General features: G+C 42.9%; 1 protein-coding gene across 2 annotated transcripts in view; it reads right to left on the reverse strand.

Moving 5' to 3' along the window:
• Window positions 1-12,000, reverse strand: part of UBE2E3 (ubiquitin conjugating enzyme E2 E3) — a 64,799-nt gene extending 52,799 nt beyond the window's left edge. Inside the window, exons 1-3 of one of the 2 annotated variants that reach the window (XM_073646799.1) lie at window positions 11,818-12,000; window positions 10,228-10,453; window positions 6,769-6,819 (exon numbers count right to left, since the gene is read on the reverse strand). In XM_073646799.1, coding sequence (XP_073502900.1) covers window positions 6,769-6,819; window positions 10,228-10,421 — 245 coding nt within the window. In that variant the 5' untranslated portion in view covers window positions 10,422-10,453; window positions 11,818-12,000. Of the gene's footprint in view, window positions 1-6,768; window positions 6,820-10,227; window positions 10,454-11,588; window positions 11,613-11,817 lie in introns of those variants that run through there. The other variant, XM_073646800.1, reaches the window with a different exon arrangement.
• Between the last annotated feature and the right edge of the window lie 8,661 nt (window positions 12,001-20,661).

The following is a 20,661-nucleotide window of genomic DNA, read 5'->3' on the forward strand; positions in this document are numbered from 1 at the left end:
TGATGTTGCTGAGACTTCACTGTGCTACCTGGAGCGGGCAAAGCCTCGCTGGCTAAAGTACTTTGTTATACTTTATTTTTTGTTTTCTCGTTAACCCGGAGAGGGACAGTTTATTTTTATGGGACGCTGCTGGAGTTTATGCCACTCAATAAACCCGCAGGAAGTTTGCCCAAACCGTGTGTCCTGTGTCTGCCTCCGGAGAGCCAAGCAAGTCGCTTTACCACACTATACAGAATTAGTTACATTAAGGGCGGTCTCAGCATAGACAACTCCTTCAACTTAGGAAGAATTTGTAGAAATTTAGGCTTCTTATTACCCCTAGAGTAGTCCTGAGCTGGAGATACTCCCAAAAGGATGTCCATAAGACAAGGGAGACCAGCTTAAAGAGGACCAGTTGCCAGGTCAAAAGTGGCCAGATTTTACTCTGATTTTATGCCTGCTGTTCCCCTTCCCAGATATTGGCCTTTTTATTTAGTGCTGCTTTTTATGGCCTTCCAAGAGGGCAGTGTTCACATTGCTCTATTGAGCAACGCCCCCTTGTAAAGACCATAAAAATGAGCACCAAATAAAAAAGGCCGATATTTCGCTGAAACAGTATGGCGAATTTAAAAAAAAAACACACAACACACAAGGGGAGTAGCAGGAATAAATTGAGAGCAAAAATTAGCCACTTTTTTTTTTAACCTGGTAACAGAAACTTAAAAAGTGTGGATGATATTGATGACCTATCGCTATAATAAGTCATCAATATCTGATCACTGGGAATCTGATATCTAGCTCCCACACTGATCAGATGTTTTTAAAAATAGCTCAGCGGCTCTTCAAATCTATAAGAGCTGAAAGGCAGATTGTGGCAGCGGTCACTACACAGTGAAAGGAGCTGTGATGTCCTAGCTCTATTCATTGCTACATCTGACCACTGCTGGAGCTGAAAGAAACCTATTTGGTGGGGCTGCCGGGTGCCGGACCCCCACTAATCAGATAATTAGTAAGAACGGACAATCCCCTTTAACGAAATGGGGGGGGAGGCAGGGTCAAATTATTAGCTGAGAGGGTTATTCTCATCTTAGCAAGTAATCACCTGTTCTGTGGACATTCAAAAAGACAATTTTCTGGAATGATGAAGATACAGTGCGAGGCTACAGTATAGGTTCCACTAATCTCCTTTCTTCTGTAGGGTCTAATGCTTTCTTCTCCCCAACGGCTTCCTCCACTGGGGACCAAACTTGTCTATAAATATGATATTCTATGTGAGAAAGTCATTGCTTAATAACGGAGGATAATTGGAAAACATTTTAAGAATTTAGATTAGATGGAAAAAAAGGTCTACGTAATCTGAGGGATTCGTATGCATGCAGAGTTGTAACTGTATACACTCACTCATTACACATAAAGCATCCAAGCAGTCTGTAGAGAACGAAAAACTATGGTTTAACCTCGATTCCGAATAAATGATGGCTGACACTTAACAAAACGTTTTATAAAAGCTCAACTACAGCCGCAAAACAATCAGGAGCTTGGGAACGATTTCATTTGAACCTGAAAAATCACAATAATGATGGAGAAAATAGGATTTTTTTTTTTTTTTTTTTTTTTTTTTTTTTTTTTGCTTCCGGGGTACTTGACGTTGTTTCTCAACAGCATGTGCATGGTTTATAACCGAGTCATTGAAAGTCATTTATCACACTATAATATTTCTGTTGAACTGCACTTATAAAACAACTGTATGACAAGGGCGCGTTCAGCCACCCCGTTAGGTAAATGTATTTCATTCTGGTGGTTGAACTCATAAAAACCAGATAAGAAAAGAGCGCCAGAGACATGCTGATTTATCTTATGACCTGCCGCCAGCGCTAGTGCCAGCCCTTTACACCTTTTCTAATTTTTATTGCCATGTGTAGGATTTAAATCGGATTCTGAAGAGGACTATCCTACAGCGATGGCTTGTCAGTGCCCTTCAGAGGAAATCAACAGCTATGAAGGCAACCACAGCAAAGCTAAAGAGATGGTGGCAGGCACACGATTTATCCACATGGCAGTGTCCTTGGTTGACGTCAGTACTGCGCAGGTGCTGAGCAGGCAGCAGTATTACCTGGATCTATGGCACAAACAAGGAAGCGATCATGTGGATAGGTCACAAAACCATCACCATCTTTCATCAATCACCAAGTCTACTGTGTACAGATATTGGGGTTACCTTTTTTTCTGCTGTATGGAACAAAGCAGCAGACTGCTATTCTGTACAAAAGAAAACAAAACATAATTTTGTATTAAAGGGAATCTCATCGACTTTTTGCTATCTTATTTGAGAGCAGCATGATGAAGGTGTAGAGACCCCGATTCCACTGATACGTCACTTACTTGGCTGATATATATATATATATCAGCCAAGTAAGTGACGTATCAGTGGAATCGGGGTCTCTACACTTTCCTCATCAAAAAGCATGCCTCATTTGTTATTTTCTCTACTGGAAGCATTGCTTGTAGGGAAAAGATCTCCACATAGATAGGCTATGTTCACATGCTGTGTTTTTGCTGCGTTTTATATGTAAATTTTAAGCTGCTCTTCACAGTACCAGCAAAAACCATGAGGTTTCAGAAATCTCATGCACACATTGATTTTTTTTCCTGCCTAAATTGGAAAACTGCTGCGTTTTTTTGCAAAATGCCGCATGTCACTTCTTTTAGCGATTTTTCACCCATAGAAAGCAATGAGAAAGTGCAAAAAACGCAGGTATCAGTTTTTGCTGGAAAAATCTAAGAAAGTTGCATCATCTTTTTTTTTTTTTTGGGGGGGGGGGGGTACTAAACTTTATCAGCATGGGCAAGAGACAATAAAAATGTAGCAAAAAAAAAAAACACAGCAAAACCTGCTTTTTGTAAGCAGCTTCTTTACTGCCAAGAAAGTAGGTTTTGCCTGCAGAACAAAAAGCAGTAAAAATGCAACGTGTGAACATAGCCAGAGTATGAAGGAACCTGTTCTGTATGTGAATAAGTCCTTACACGGCTTGTAGTGATAATATGAAGAAATTACCATACCCTTTTCAGCTCTCAGGCAGCAGAAGGACAGATAACTGAACAGTTATTTTTGTCAGCTACTGCCACCTGGACAGATTTTGTTACTTTTTCTTTTTTTTATTACAATTTTTGGAACATTGCTGTAAATCCCCCCCCCCCCCACAAAAATGAAATTAATAAATAATATTCCACAAACAGCAATGGGAGAATCCTGCCCAGACACAATTTCTGGTATCTTTTCATGTTCAGTCAAGTGATACATTCCCAAACACAATGTATAAGTATTTGCACTATGTCCCACTTATTATTACTGTTGCAGTGTAAACAGGCAAAGTGTGTGTTCTCTACAATAATAACTTGTGCCGGAAAGAAAGAAAGAAGAAAAAAATCATCTTATCTGACATGTTCTACTGTCTACTGATATGAAAGCAATGTAATACATGTATGGTAAGTGATGCTTAAAAGAGGTCAATAGTGACTTCGAGGAAGACCACAATGCTGCTGCTCTGTAAATAAAGACCTATGGGGAGTAGTTGGGACCCTTTTTATTTTATTTTTCTGCATCCGCTAATAACTGGGGGAACGTCTGACCGCTCCTAGAGGCCTCAGGCTAGAGGAGCATTCCGCAAAAAGGGAAGAGCTGATGCACGTGACGGGGCCATTCTCCATCAAGGTAAATAGGACATGAAAGAAGGGGGTTTCTCCATTTCAAAAGTTGTATTGCGGCTCTACAGGTAAGGTGGCTGATAGCGGCCATATCGAGCCACAGATTATAGAGGTGATCACACAAGTGTACAGCCATCTCCACTTGTCTATATAGGCCCTTAGATTAAGTCATCAATAAGAGATTAGGAGGTGTCCAACAACCCAGCTGTTATCAGCTCAGGACACAGTTCAATACCACATATGCTAGTGATCAATATCAAAGTACTGGGCGAGCCATTTAAAGGGTGGCTTGTAGAGCTTGCAGGTTATTCACTACACAACAAGCTGCTAGATCCTGTTTGGTCCTCCTTCTGGAATGTCTACAGCTGGTCTCAGACCAAACTCTTTTTGTGGCACATGCATATTACATTTTTAGATTTGATTCTGAATAGATTCGTTTTAGGAGGGGTCAGAGAGTGGCTGTTGATAATGTCATCAGGGAGGGATTGAGCAGCATGAACTGTAGTGTATTACATGCAAGCTCTACAGGCCAAAAAGTAGGAAATATATATATACACACAATACCGTAACTTCCCTCGGGATCAATAAAGTGCATCACAGCATCAGAACAGAAATTAATTACAACATATAAAAAAACAAAAACACACAATTGCAATTCTCTAAGTGTAAGGCTGAATGTGGCCCACTTCACTTGTAGAAACTTCTGTTTTTCCCTATAAATAAAAATGATATTTTTGTAGAAAATAAAATTTATGAGATAAGCTAACCACTTTAAAAGAAATTTTCCTACAAAGGAAAACCTCAAACGTTTTTGACATTACCAAAGTCATCTACAAATATCCAATGGATGGATTTTGCACAAGATCACATTATTTTTTTGCTATGCGCAGATGTCTTTTTACTAGTGTTGAGCGAGTATGTTCTGTCCGAGTATGCTCGGGCCGAGCTCTGAGTATTTACAGCTGCTCGGTGATGTGTTTGAATCGCTCCCGTGTGCATGATTTGCGACTGTTTGACAGCTTTATTACATGTGAGGAACGTGTAAGAAATAGACATTCCTCACATGTAATAAAACTGTCAAACAGTTGCAAATCATGCACACGGGAGCGATTCAAACACATCACCGAGCAGCTGTAAATACTCGGAGCTCGGCCGAGCATACTCGGCAAAAGGGTTAATAGAACATACTCGCTCAACACTACTTTTTACCTTTTCAAAAAAAAAAAAAAAAACCATTAAACCCCAAGAAATATACCATAAATTTAAATACATTGTGAAACCATGTAAGCAGCAGGACTGCGAAACTACAGTACAAGCCTTCCAAAAAGTGATAATGGTGCCTTCAATGGCACTAAAAAAAAATCTATTTACTAGATCTTATGTCCAGTAAAGAGCAGGTTTCATTTGAAGTAATGCCTTTAACGTACCATACAGCTGATATGGTAAATCATACGACCACACAGGATTAATAAAAAGCATCAGCTCAGCAGAGAACAGGATAAAATCATGTTATATTATATTCTAATATGCTGTCTTGAAGTTGGGATTTCATGAAGTGGATTAAAAAAAAAAAAAAAAAAAAAAAAATGTAGTCCCCAAATAAAATACATAAAGCACACAATCTCTCTCATGTGAAAACATAAAATTAGTTAAGTTTAACACACCACAACTTAAGCCAGCTCTGCTTTACATCTTAAATCATTCACTTAAGCCTTATACTACTGTGTGATAAATCAACTATTACAGTGGCACAGAAAGGCAAGCGCTACTGAAATGCCACATACACTACACATGCCAATCATGTCCTATTAAATGTTAACAATTGACAGTGATATTTCTATTATAATAAAAGATAAAAAAATAGAATTAAGAAAAACTGCAACAAAGTAAAAAAAAAAATAAAAAAAAAATAAAAAACGACTTCGGGCGGGCAAGCTCTCAGCAAGCCTCAACAGCCAGCAGCAGCTGTCAGTACATGCTGGGAGTTATAGTTTCAAAGCACTTGGAGAACCACAGGTTGATGACCACTGAATTAGTACAACAGACAAGATTATGATAATCGAGTCATAAAAACTTGTCTCACTAAACTTATAGTTGCAGCAGTTTCCTATATTTCCAGCAATTTCCCAAATGTAATTGAGGTTGTAAATTACTTTATTAAAGACTGACCAAAAAAAAAACTAATTAATCTATCTATCTAGATTACAAATAATAGGTACAATCATAGACACGTTATGCTAGACAAATCCAAGAAGTCAGGTAATCAGTAAGTTTTGAAAATTTGGCTGGGGCTTATTTTTTTGAGTATGTATTAAAAAAAAAAAAAAACTACATTTTTGTTAGATATTAACTTTTGAGTTGGCTGGCTATAAAGATGTTGAGGACAAATTGATTCCGGTAAAGCAAAATAGAAATCAATTATTCCCTTTGTATTGTACAGGGTGGCAGAACCTTAAAAAAATAAAAAAATTATATATATATATAATAATAATATTATTATTAATATGTATGGGTCTTAGAATATAATCATAGAAAACACATTTACAGAAACACAGTATCACGTTGCTGGTTATTTATATTTTCTATAAACGTGACAAACAAGGTATAAACACAGGAAGCAAAAAGTAACAATAAAACTTTCCCTTAGTCACACTAACTCTGAAGACATTACATTCTATCACTGGTATTCAAGAACTTTTTAGCAATGAAAATCCTCTTTTTTACAACAAGCTGAACTCGACCTTGCAAACTGACTATGCACAAAGCATATAAAACTTGCTTTAATGTGAGTACACCAATGCAGGCGTTCAGTAGAAATTAACAGCACATAGTAAAATAAATAAAAATAATGATCTCATTGCCTCCAAAGTCTCAAACTAAAAAAAAACAAAAAACTTCAGGGGAGTCAGAAGATAAAGCATGCGAGGTGTGAATTACTGCTGCACCTCCTTTATCAATGATTCTCCTTGCACATCAAAGCAGTTTTAAAGCCCAAACATTTCCTTTACTGCTAAACTAAGAGGCCATTAGATTGCTAATTTCTTGTGGAAACAAAGCAATTACAAAATAGGAATGGTTACCTACCTGCAGTTTGGAGGAGGATCAAGGGTTATTTCTGCTAACTCCTTCTGAATTCTGTAAGTGAAATGAGAAGCGTTTCAGACACTCTGCAGAATGAATCGGGGAATTACACTGCCCTCTACCATCATGTTGTTAAATGCAACATTGGCTTTGCCTTCAGTAACGCTAACATGGCTGCTTCCTCTTTGTTCTCAGAGGCATAACCCAAATCCTAGAACACAGGAATTTAGCAGCTTAATTCCAGGGGCAACCGAGCAGAAATACAGGATGCAGACCCTGGAGGATGCAAGAAGAGCCCACCACGTCCTTGGAAAAGTGAAAATGTTTTGGTGCCAGACACTTTTAACCAGGGAGAATTCCCTTTCTAGCTAATATGCAAATGAGGCAGAGAAGGGAGGGGTGAACCCCAGCGTTTTTTTTGACAGTGACTTTAAACCAATGCTGTGACGGAGGCTCCATTAACAGCGTGCACAAGCTGCAGTCCATGATCACTTTACACATCATTTCAGCCATAAACATGAAAAACAAGAAAACTTCCAGCAACGACAGATCTGCAGCCACAAGGCCAATACCAGCCGCCACAAATCTGATTAAAAAAAGTTCCACGACTATTAAGAAGAGGGATAATTAGATCTCATTGGAGTAAAGACAGTAAAAATAAATGCAAGATATATATGTACATTAATAAACGAGAATCTATAACTTTCTACCAAGTTTACAGAAAAAAAAAATCCTGGTGTATAATCCAATCTCTAATTGTTGATTTTAGAAGAAAACGTGTACAATTTTCCTTATAGACATGACAGACACATGATTGCTGCGTCCCTAGAGATGGAATCTCTGCCTTAGAACTGAATTTTAATTCAGTGGATAAACTACATAACATCTATATAAAATCTGTTTAAAAAGGGTATCCGGAAAAAAAAAACAAGAGAGATAGAAACTTGATAAGTTACTAGGGACAACTATAGCACTTATCTAGTGCACCCATATTAATAACACTCCCCTATATTGCCTCTATCATGGTCAGAAAATGCAGGGGTGACAACATTAAAACTCAAAATGATGTATAAATCACAGCTGAAGACATCTCCTTAGTTTACACGTATAACTTCCAAAAATCATTAACGCATTCACACTGATGTGCAGACGCTAATGAGTCTTAGGGTATGTGCCCACGTAGCGTTTTTCAAGCGTATATGCTGCGGAATTTCCGCAGCGTAAACGCTTGTGAAACGCTAGGTAATCCGGCCCCCATGGTCCCCAAGGGGATTCCGCAAGTTCAATGACGATGCTGCGGATTTTCCCGCAGCGTTTTTGTTGTGCAGAAAAATCCGCAGCATGTCAACTAATTTTGCGTTTCCGCAAGCGGAACTGCCTTTGCAATGCAATAAAAAACGCAAGGCAATTCCGCATGTGGAAATCGCGCGATAAACGCACGAAAAACGCGTGTGGAATTCCGCATGCAGAAATGAAGCAGAAAATTTCGGCTTCATTTCCGCAGCGTGGGCACATAGCCTTACTCAAAGCATTAAAGACACAAAAACATCATGCAATACAAGCTTTTGTGAAAGCCTAACCTCAAATGACATCTTCCTTAACAAGCAGTATGCACAATGCATCTCCAGTCCATACATCTCCAATATGAAGGAGAACAGACTAAACAATGCCATGTGTATTTCCAAAATTAATTAAGTCATATCATGTTCCAGTTGTGGGATTATTCCCAATCTAACAGAATAAAAAAAATTACACATCGCCAAATTTTACGGTCAGTTCAAGAAGTGACCCTTTATCAGATCAACTTGCACAGATAAAACACACCAAACCTATGGGTTTTGCCACCAGTGTAGCCTTTCTCTCCTGCTTACATTTGACGCCAGATCTTCAATTCAGATTACAGTCACAGAAGACAAAACACAAGACTATAATGGGCAATTAATTATTTTCATTATATTATTATCCGGACCATTTTCAGAATTTCCTAGAGAGACATGAATGACTTTCTCACCGGCTAACGTTACATTTAGGACTCCAATGTAAAATAATCATCTACATATCAGAAGATGGAGATTCTAGCCTGGGTAGAAAAAGCCCCAAACTTTCCCACCTCATAGTCTGCCAAAAAGGCAGCTGACAGTGTGCAAACAAGAGCCCCATAGTGAAGTATTGCTTATCACAATCAATAACCCCAGACCAATCAATAGGAGGAGGAAGGTTTTCTAGTAGATAAATCCTACATGGATTAGCTTGTAAATAGACTTTCAGTGGATATCTATCCACAAGAGGTAATAATACATTAGCAGAAATATTACAGATAAAAACTCCCCACCAACCACCTTCTGATACAATATAGAGTTCGAGTCAGAAACTGTCTCTGTAGAATAGTTCTGGAATCAACCATGAAGCTGACGATCGGGTAAATCTCATGTGTGATACAACATATAACTACAATCATTGTGAAGGTGAAAAGTTAAAAAGCATGTCTAAAAAAAAATGAGCTTTTGTTTTTTTAGGTCTTCCCCAGAAACAGTGTCACTCTTGTCCATGTGCTGTAGCTCAACTTAGATGCATTTATTTAATGCAAGACAACCCCTTTAATGGTACATCTAAAGCCCAATGGGTCCAGGGCATCACACACACTGTGTAATAAGGTTAGATGGTCAGAGATGGTTAAGACTTTAATATACAATATTCATATATACGCTTATGTATTGGGCTGCACAGCTGGAAAAAGTGGGGGCAGATGGGGATCAATTCAAGTATCTAAAATTAAAGGGATTATCCAGGACTTTAACAGTGATGGCCTACCCTTCAGATAGGTAGTCAATGTCTGATCGGTGCGACACTCGGCACTTGTGCCAATCAGTTGTTCCCCTCGGTGGCGGATGCAACTGCACAGCTCCGTCGACTGTATAGTGGCCGCGGCCAGGTACTGCAGATCCACCCCTATTCAAATCAATAGGGGGCGGATGTACAGGTTCCTGGCCACTATACAGCCGACGGAGCTGTGCAGCCCTGTAACTGAGCCGTTGCCTCTGTCGAGGGGAATAGCTGATCAGCGAGAGTACCGCACCGATCAGACATTGATGACCCATCCTAAAGATAGGCCATCAGTGCTTGAAGTCCCAGAAAACCCCTTTAACTTTTTCCACCTCTCTAGGCTCCAGATAGACATCTGTCTGACTAGTTATGCAGTAGAATAAGTTGCCTTTATATAGCTACAAATATAACAAAGCCATTCAAGAGTTCGGGAAAGTTGGGTTACAATCCCTTTACCAGGTTTAATGCAAATTAAAGAGATACAAAATCTCATTGTTAAGTAAATAGATAAAATCTCATTACAAAATGGCTCACTATATAGGATACATTTTTATAAATGGGGACTCCTACCCCAATTCCACGTGACAGTTTAATATGGCCAGGGTCATTATTTACTATATGTGGATGCCATGATTTTACCTTTTAGCACTAGTAGACAGCTTTGCAGTGGTTTTACTGGATAATTTGGTATTTTTCTTCTGTTGGACAGCTGAAGGTTTCCTCTCCTCTTGCTCCTCGGGTTCAGGGGCCGGGGGATCCCTTTGATCCGCATCTGAACTTCCACTGCTGGTACTAGGACTCTCATCATCTGACCTCTGCCGCTCACTGGACATCTTGGTAGATTGACTTATTCCTTATCTATATCCTGCGGACGTATAAAATTTGGATTATTTTAGATGAAACTGACGGTGATGAAGAGAACATGAAAGAGTTACTTTTTAAAATTAACAAAAGTTCCAGAACTCCTGGAAATTCCAGGTGGAACTATTGAGAAAAGCTTCTTGTAACTTTCCAAGATTGTGATAGCAAACCCTTGATCCTGGCAGCCAATGTACAGAGGTAAAATCCTATGCCAAAATGACCCACTCCTCTATATATCAATATTTGTCTTTTTGGGGGCATGGTCCTTTAGTATATGCACAAGGTAAAGACAACTGGCCATCATATGGCGAATTCTGATTCACCACAACCACCTCATGGCTACAAGGGGCCGAAGCTTTAAGGCCGTGTTCACATGCGGGCTTTATGGACAGATGCATTACAGGTCACATTCATGGGCTTTTATGTTTCCTAAAAAATAATGCATCCGCTCCGTCTGCACAATTTGTTTCTTTTTTTTTGTCCATCCCCAAAAGATAGATGTCATTTATTTATGTTTTTTTTTTAACATTTAGGTCTATGGGAAACGGATCATAGCAGCCGTTCATCCCACGCTGCGACCATTAGAGACATAGCTAGTAAAAACCGATCAAAAAGGAAAAAGAAGCTTCCAAAACATCAACATCTTTTTTACACGTCCATTTCTTCTTTTCTACTGGATCCGTTTAAAACCGATCACAAAAGGATGTGTGAACAAACAGCGCTGAACCCCGGCAGACAAATAATGAGGATTTATATATAATAAATAAATAATAATAATAAAAAAAAAAAAAAAAAAACACAATCACATGTGCTGGAAAAAAAAAGAATGGCACTGTAAAGTATGGTGGAACTCCAGCCTCCATGAAGAACTTCTGACATGTGTATAAATAAGACAAGTCTCCGATGTAAATATTTACACAGCGGAGGAATGTAGGATGACGCTTTAACCCCTTCCGGGCCGTGGATGGAGGGGGGTAGTGGGGATCCACGGAGCAGAGATAACCCGAGTGGGGCTATTGACATTGTTGGGAGCCACAATGAGGCGTCTGTCCGTGGGGTGAGCGCGGATCACACAGTCCCAGGACGCACTGACCACCAGGGATCCCCCCCCGGGTAAGGAGCAGAGTGGGGGCGCTCACCGAGTACAGCGGGGGCCGCTGTAAGGACAGACCTGGGGGGAACCATTCAGACTGGCGGGGAGGGGGGGTCAGCAGGTACGGCCGGGGGTGCTGGTAGGGGCACTCCGCGGTGTCTGTACCAGGTGATGCGTGAAGTCAGTCCCGGCCCCCCCTCGTCGCCTTCTCCGGGGCTGAAAACAAGAACAAAGCTCCGGCTCTGCCCCGGATCCCTCCCCCGCTTCTCGTTTACCTCAGCAGCTCTGCCCTTCCCTGCTCTCACGCCCGCTGGATGCCGTGCCGGGGAAGGGGGGGTAATCCTGGAGACACCGAGCCCGGGGGGGGAAAACGAGCAGGCTCCGGCCGGCTGCCGAACATTGAGAGTCGGAAGAAAGAAGAAGGAGGAGGCGGAGGGGGAGGAGGGAATGGGGAGCCGCCTGTACTGCGCCTCTACGGGCTGCTGGTGGCGCTGCCGAGTCGGAGGTGGGCGGAGAAATGGGCGGATCCTAGGGGCGGGCCTAAGACTGATGTGAAGAGAGCGAGAGGAGTTCAGGGGAACAAACCACGCCCATCTACAGTTGCTTTCTCCCGGTGACTAAAGCTCCGCCCATTGTTTCCCCGCTGCAGAACGGTGAAGTCAGCGAGTTTCGGCGCGTCCACCTGTGAGCGTGCACGTGCCTGTGCTGTGTGTGCGCGCCTCCGGGGGCGCTCGCTCATTAACCCTACAGTGCACCGGACAGACAGTGATATGATACCGATCTGGGGGGGGGGCTCATTAACCCCTTGTAGCTGCTGAGCAGAGGGTGATCCAGATCAAGGAGCTGTTATTAGCCGACAGTGCACATTATTAGTCTGGGACCGCACGTGTCTCAGCCATATACAGCTGTGCAACTTGTCTATCACTGACTGATCTAGAGCTCTGACTATGGGGAGAAATAATCAACAAAAGTCGCTCGCAACTATAGCGTCTATAGCGAGTCACGTGTGCACCGTGTCATCTATAGGGAGTTACATGTGCGTCGTGTCCTCTATAGCGAGTCACGTGTGCGTCGTGTCGTCTATAGTGAGTCACGTGTGCGTCGTGTCGTCTATAGCGAGTCACGTGTGCGTCGTGTCGTCTATAGTGAGTCACGTGTGCGTCGTGTCCTCTATAGCGAGTCACGTGTGCGTCGTGTCCTCTATAGCGAGTCACGTGTGCGTCGTGTCGTCTATAGTGAGTCACGTGTGCGTCGTGTCGTCTATAGCGAGTCACGTGTGCGTTGTGTCGTCTATAAGGAGTCACGTGTGCATCGTGTCGTCTATAGCGAGTCACGTGTGCGTCGTGTCCTCTATAGCGAGTCACGTGTGCACCGTGTCATCTATAGGGAGTCACATGTGCGTCGTGTCTATAGCGAGTCACGTGTGTGTCGTGTCGTCTATAGCGAGTCACGTGTGCGTCGTGTCGTCTATAGCGAGTCACGTGTGCGTCGTGTCGTCTATAGCGAGTCACGTGTGCGTCGTGTCTTCTATAGCGAGTCACGTGTGCGTCGTGTCTTCTATAGCGAGTCACGTGTGCGTCGTGTCTTCTATAGCGAGTCACGTGTGCGTCGTGTCGTCTATAGCGAGTCACGTGTGTGTCGTGTCTATAGCGAGTCACGTGTGCGTCGTGTCTATAGCGAGTCGCGTGTGTGTCGTGTCTATAGCGAGTCGCGTGTGCGTCGTGTCGTCTATAGCGAGTCGCGTGTGCGTCGTGTCGTCTATAGCGAGTCGCGTGTGCGACGTGTCGCCTATAGCGAGTCGCGTGTGTGTCGTGTCTATAGCGAGTCACGTGTGCTTCATGTCGTCTATAGCGAGTCACGTGTGGGTCGTGTCGTCTATAGCGAGTCACGTGTGCATCGTGTTGTCTATAGCGAGTCACGTGTGCATCGTGTCTATAGCGAGTCACGTGTGCATCGTGTCGTCTATAGCGAGTCGCGTGTGCGTCGTGTCGTCTATAGCGAGTCGCGTGTGCGTTGTGTCGTCTATAGCGAGTCGCGTGTGTGACGTGTCGCCTATAGCGAGTCGCGTGTGTGTCGTGTCTATAGCGAGTCACGTGTGCGTCGTGTCGTCTATAGCGAGTCACGTATGCGTCGTGTCGTCTATAGCGAGTCACGTGTGCGTCGTGTTGTCTATAGCGAGTCACGTGTGCGTCGTGTCGTCTATAGCGAGTCACGTGTGCATCGTGTGCGTCGTGTCGTCTATAGCGAGTCACGTGTGCGTCGTGTCATCTATAGGGAGTCACGTGTGCGTCGTGTCGTCTATAGCGAGTCACGTGTGCGTCGTGTTGTCTATAGCGAGTCACGTGTGCGTCCAGTCTATAGCGAGTCACGTGTGCGTCGTGTCGTCTATAGTGAGTCACGTGTGCGTCGTGTCGTCTATAGCGAGTCACGTGTGCGTTGTGTCGTCTATAAGGAGTCACGTGTGCATCGTGTCGTCTATAGCGAGTCACGTGTGCGTCGTGTCCTCTATAGCGAGTCACGTGTGCACCGTGTCATCTATAGGGAGTCACATGTGCGTCGTGTCTATAGCGAGTCACGTGTGTGTCGTGTCGTCTATAGCGAGTCACGTGTGCGTCGTGTCGTCTATAGCGAGTCACGTGTGCGTTGTGTCGTCTAGCGAGTCACGTGTGCGTCGTGTCTTCTATAGCGAGTCACGTGTGCGTCGTGTCTTCTATAGCGAGTCACGTGTGCGTCGTGTCTTCTATAGCGAGTCACGTGTGCGTCGTGTCTATAGCGAGTCACGTGTGCGTCGTGTCGTCTATAGCGAGTCGCGTGTGTGTCGTGTCTATAGCGAGTCGCGTGTGCGTTGTGTCGTCTATAGCGAGTCGCGTGTGTGTCGTGTCTATAGCGAGTCACGTGTGCTTCGTGTCGTCTATAGCGAGTCACGTGTGGGTCGTGTCGTCTATAGCGAGTCACGTGTGCATCGTGTCGTCTATAGCGAGTCACGTGTGCATCGTGTTGTCTATAGCGAGTCACGTGTGCATCGTGTCTATAGCGAGTCACGTGTGCATCGTGTCGTCTATAGCGAGTCGCGTGTGCGTCGTGTCGTCTATAGCGAGTCGCGTGTGTGACGTGTCGCCTATAGCGAGTCGCGTGTGTGTCGTGTCTATAGCGAGTCACGTGTGCGTCGTGTCGTCTATAGCGAGTCACGTATGCGTCGTGTCGTCTATAGCGAGTCACGTGTGCATCGTGTTGTCTATAGCGAGTCACGTGTGCGTCGTGTCTATAGCGAGTCACGTGTGCATCGTGTGCGTCGTGTCGTCTATAGCGAGTCACGTGTGCGTCGTGTCATCTATAGGGAGTCACGTGTGCGTCGTGTCGTCTATAGCGAGTCACGTGTGCGTCGTGTTGTCTATAGCGAGTCACGTGTGCGTCCAGTCGTCTATAGCGAGTCACGTGTGCGTCGTGTCGTCTATAGTGAGTCACGTGTGCGTCGTGTCGTCTATAGCGAGTCACGTGTGCGTTGTGTCGTCTATAACGAGTCGCGTGTGCGTTGTGTCTATAGCGAGTCACGTGTGCGTTGTGTCTATAGCGAGTCACTTGTGCGTTGTGTCGTCTATAACGAGTCGCGTGTGCGTTGTGTCTATAGCGAGTCACGTGTGTAGTGAGTTTTTTTGCAATTGGAAACATTTGCGAATCTGTTGCGGTTGCAGGAGGTCGTGGTAGAACATTAGATGCGATTTAATATGTTATCTTGTAGCCCCGGCATTACACTAAAGTCATCCAAACCCACCAATATTGGCACAATCGGCCAACATTCTAATGCGTATGGGAGTCTCTCAACCCTTCTCCTGACAGATGTTGTTGGGGGAGAGGAGAATCCCGCTGTTGGAATTTCAACGACCCATCATTTTTCTTAGGGCTCATACCCATATATGTGAAAAAAAATGTTCAGTTTTCTGGACCGAAAAAACAGCCGAGTGCCTTGCGAGTGCTATGCGATTTTCACACACCGTCACTTTAAAAGCCGGCAGCCCTGTACAGTTACAACACAGCGGTACCTGACAATTTAGAATAGAAAGAATAGATCTACACACATAGAATAGATAGATAGAAAGTCAGTCACATATATAATTAGTACTGTGACCCTTGTGATTACTGTACTTGTCATTTATTGTTAAATTAAGAATTTATAAAAAAAAAAATTGGCGTGGGGTTCCCCGTAATTTTACATTCTAGCAGAGGTTAAGCAGACGGCTGGGGCAGATGTTTGAAGCCTGGGAAGGGGGTAATACCCATGGAGCTTCCCAGGCTACTAATATCAGCCCCAAGGTGAATACTTAGCCTTTACTGGCTATTAAAATGGGGGAGCCCCCCCCAAAAAATGATGTGGGATCCTCCTATTTTAACAGTTAGCAAAGGCTATGCAGAAAGCTGGGGACTGATATTAATAGACTAGGAAGGGGCCATGAATATTGGCCTCCTCCGAGGCAAGAAACAGGAGCCCTCAGCCGCCCCAGAAATGGCGCATCCATAGGATGCGCCAATTCTGGCACTTAGCCTCGCTCTTCCCACTGCCCTGTAGCGGTGGCAGTGGGGTTATAGGGTTGGGGTTGATGCCAGCTTATAATGCCAGCTGACATCAAGCCCGGGTTAGTAATGGATAGGCGTCTATAAGACGCCCCCATTACTAACCCCATAGCGCAAGTGAAATGTGAAAGAAAAACACCCTCACCGTGACTAAAATATTTTATTTGAAATAAATACAGACACCTTTTAATCTTCTAAATTAAACTATACTTACCATTACGCCCATTCCATCTGAATCCCATGTCTCCTGTAATAAAAGTAAAATAATAAACCAACCTCATCCTTACCTTTCCGATGTGAGGAACATCCATGTGTCCTGCGAAGGCTCCAGCTTTGCTACATCTAGATGGCAGGCTGGATCATAGCTGGATGCAACCATCCAGCCTGCCATCCTGCAGATACACTGAGGAGCGCATGCTTGCGCTCCTCAGTGTCTGGCTGTGATGCATCAAGATAAGCTGAGTTAATGTCAAATGAACTCAGTTCACCTCATAGACGTCAGTGCAAGCATGGGAAAGTTCTCACGGTTGCCGTGCCGGCAAATGACATCAGCGCATGTGAGGTGAGAACCCCACGCCAATTTTTTTTAAATAAATTATTTAATTTAACAATAAATGACAAGTACAGTAACCAACACTGTCACTGTGCTAATTATGTATGTGACTGACATCTTTATATATATCTATTTTATGTGTGTAGATCTATTCTAAATTGTCGGGTACCGCTGTATTGTAACTGTCTGCGGCTGATGAATTGCCGGCTATTAAAGAGACGGGTGCGTGAAAATCGGACGACACTCGCATGATTCGAGTGCCATGCGATTTTTGTCACGCACCCATTGACTTCCATTGGCGAGTCTTGTCCGAGATACGTGGCAAATTGCAACATGCTGCGATTTTTTTTGCTCAGCCCGATTTCAGCTGAGAAAAAAATCGCAGATGAGATGTCACTCATTGATTAACTTTGGTCCGAGTGCAATCTGATGTTTTATCGGATTACACTCGTCCGTTTTAATCGCAAGTGAGTATGAGCCCTTAGGTGGGGGATTAGTCGCTCCCAGGGGTGCCGAGCGCTCCTGTATAGGGGTCAGATAGCTGTCGGCTCTACACTGTGTTCCAAATTATTATGCAAATAATATTTTCTCAGATTTTCCCAAATTACCTATATGAATTGCAGTCATTGTAATTTTCCAGTCAAATAACTATTAGAGTACAATTGAAAGGGTTTTGTACAAACTGCCTATGATAACAGTATATTTTTGAAAAAATAAAAAACTCAAACTGCACTCAAAATGCATGTTCCAAATTATTATGCACAGCAGAGTTTTCAACCTTTTCATTTTAATTACGAACAAAAAATTGTGCCCCGTCTCATGCTGCACATAACACATCTGCATCTCTGGCTGCTATGGGCATAAAAGGGGACAAACTTATGGTGTGGCCCCCATGCTCCCGTGACCTCAACCCCATTGAGAACCTCTGGAGCATCATCAAAAGGAGTGTCTATGATGGCGGGAGGCAGTTCACATCTAAGCAACAGCTCTGGGAGGGTATTCTGTCATCATGCAAAACAATTGAAGCAGAAACCATCCAAAACCTGACAAATTCAATGGACGAGAGAGTTCAGAAGCTCCTTTCGAACAAGGGGTCCTATGTGCAAATGTAACATCAACTAGAATAAAGTTTTGAGTTGAAAACTGTTTGATTTCAGTTTGTAATAACCTGCTAATGCTTATAATTTCAAAAATGACCATTTTTTTGTTCTTTATTAAAATGAAAAGGTTGAAAACTCTGCTGTGCATAATAATTTGGAACATGCATTTTGAGTGCAGTTTGAGTTTTTTAAAAATATACTGTTATTATAGGCAGTTTGTACAAAAACTTTTCAATTGTACTCTAATAGTTATTTGACTGGAAAATTACAATGACTGCAATTCATATAGGTAATTTGGGAAAATCTGAGAAAATATTATTTGCATAATAATTTGGAACACAGTGTATATGGGGGTCTTTATTGTACCACAACAGAGGTTGATCCACATCAGGGAGCTCTTAACAAATGATAGCACCTACACAGAGGTCTACAGACAGGTTTGCAGTCTCCTCAGTCTTATCCCTTCCTAGTCCTTCTCCAGCTTTTAAATGTACTTTACCCCCCCTCTTCCCTGACTACAGCCAGGACCCCTAATGATTTTTGCACCACAGCCTACTGGTATCAGTGACTGCCTAGTTTATCGCCCAATTTGCACCTCAGAGTGGTCACAGTCTCACTGGCCCGTTGTGACGCTGTGACTGAGATAAGCGGTCAGAGTGATAGTCACTAAATTATTACACAAGTCCAAAAATGTAAAAGAGCAGCAGAAAGGAACAGTCAGTGTTATCCCTGGAGCGGCTGTAAAAGAGGGGGCTTTTTTTTTCTCTCTGCCCTTAATAAAGGTGATACTCCCATGCGTGAGCACTGAGCAGGTCATTAGGATTGTAATGGTCCTGAATTTACGTTCACAAGCGATACCTTCACACGAGGCGGATGATTTTATCTGCAGATAATCAGCGGATTATAATAGACAATCTGTGGAAGATGTTTGGCCGATCTGATACACACACTTTCTTAGACTTTGACATGATGATGTGCTTATTTATTAATGACAGATCAGCAGATCTGCAGTAAAATCCGCAAACCTTTAATAAAATCCGTAACCAAATCTGCACAATTTGGAGCAGAATTGTCTTGTGGAAATAAAATGCAGCTAATCTGACGCCTGTAAACTGACCACTATGTTTGCAGGGTATTTTGAAGATATCCATTAGCTGTCGCCAACATATACCGTATGTGGCATACATTGTATACTTGTAGCATACATTGCCCATCATCTCCCTTGTTAAAATAACGGAAGAAAACATAAATCGGCATGGGTTTATTTTCTATTTGATACCTCTGCATAGATTAGACTAGTTAACTATGTTACTTTATATACAGCCAATAAAAAGGATAACCAGCCCCCTAAAAAATCATCCTGAATAATCACAGAACCTATTAAATGCTGGCTTCTTCAGTCAACAGATTTCACTCTTTCGATTTCAGTCTAGTCTTGTGCTCGCATAGACTTCTCATGATCCCTTGATTGTTGATGTAGACTACAATACTGCATATTCTGATCAGATCAGACCAAACCTTCTCTTTGCTTGATTCTTGAAGTGAAATGGAGCAAGTCTCATCTCCTTAAGATTAATGAATATATTCTATTTCAGAAAAGACCAGGAATACCTCACCAACTGCTCGATGATCGGACTCCCCCACATTGGACGGAATTATCTATAGTCATAACAATTTACTCCATCAGTTGAGAGTCCTCAGTGGTTGATACCTTTTAATGGCTAACTGAAAAGATGGTAACTAATTGCAAGCTTTCAAGAACTTGTTACCATCTTTTCAGTTAGCCATTAAAAGGTATCAACCACTGAGGACTCTCAAATCTAAATATTTTTCTATCTACTGGCTAACACGGTACAAGAATATATATTTTCCCAGGGGCGGACACAGACTGTAGTGGGCCCCTGTGCAAGAATTTTTTTTGGGCCCCCCCTGCCCTTTATAGGGGGCATAAAGGCCCCCCCCCCCCCGTGCATCTCTGATTCCCCCCACTCCTAGTTAATTAATTGTATTTAAAAAAAATAAAACTTGTTATACTTACCCCCAGGGCCAGCTCCAGGTTTTTCTGGGCCCTGGGCGACAGAGTTTCAGTGGGCCCCTTTAACACATACCATGATTCATGATGCACAGATACCGCAGAGAAATATATATATATAGTACAAGGCCAAGGATTTCACTTACTACATTACATGAGCGATATCTATTGTAAATTCTACAATAGCTCAGAAACTGGCGAATCCTCACAGCGCACAGTGCAGACCGGACAGTATATTCTTTTATACAGTATTATGGGCACCATACAATGCTCCATACAGGATACTGACCCCCTTTATAATGCTCCATACAGGATACTGGTCCCCATATAAAGCTCCATACAGGATACTGGCCCCCATATAACGCTCCATACAGAATACTGACCCCCATAAAATGCTCCATACAGGATACTGACCCCCTTATAATGCTCCATACAGGATACTGGTCCCCATATAATGCTCCATAGAGGATACTGGTCCCCATATAATGCTCCATACAGGATACTGGTCCCCATATAACACTGCATACAGAATACTGGCCCCCATATAACGCTCCATACAGAATACTGTTCCCCATATAACGCTCCATACAGAATACTGACCCCCATATAACGCTCCATACAGAATATTGGCTCCCATATAACGCTCTATGCAGGCTGTTCCCCCCTTATAATGCCCCATTACACGAGCGATATCTATTGTAAATTCTACAATAGCTCAGAAACCAGCGAATTCTCACAGCGCACAGTGCAGACCGGACAGTATAGTCCTCCATACAGTATTATGGGCACCATATAATGATCTATACAGGATACTGACCCCCTTATAATGCTCCATACAGGATACTGGTCCCCATATAATGCTCCA

Source organism: Phyllobates terribilis, unplaced genomic scaffold, assembly GCF_046119375.1.
Source record: "Phyllobates terribilis strain yellow unplaced genomic scaffold, ASM4611937v1 Scaffold_9__5_contigs__length_417890890, whole genome shotgun sequence".
In the NCBI taxonomy this organism is placed as follows: Eukaryota; Metazoa; Chordata; class Amphibia; order Anura; family Dendrobatidae; genus Phyllobates; species Phyllobates terribilis.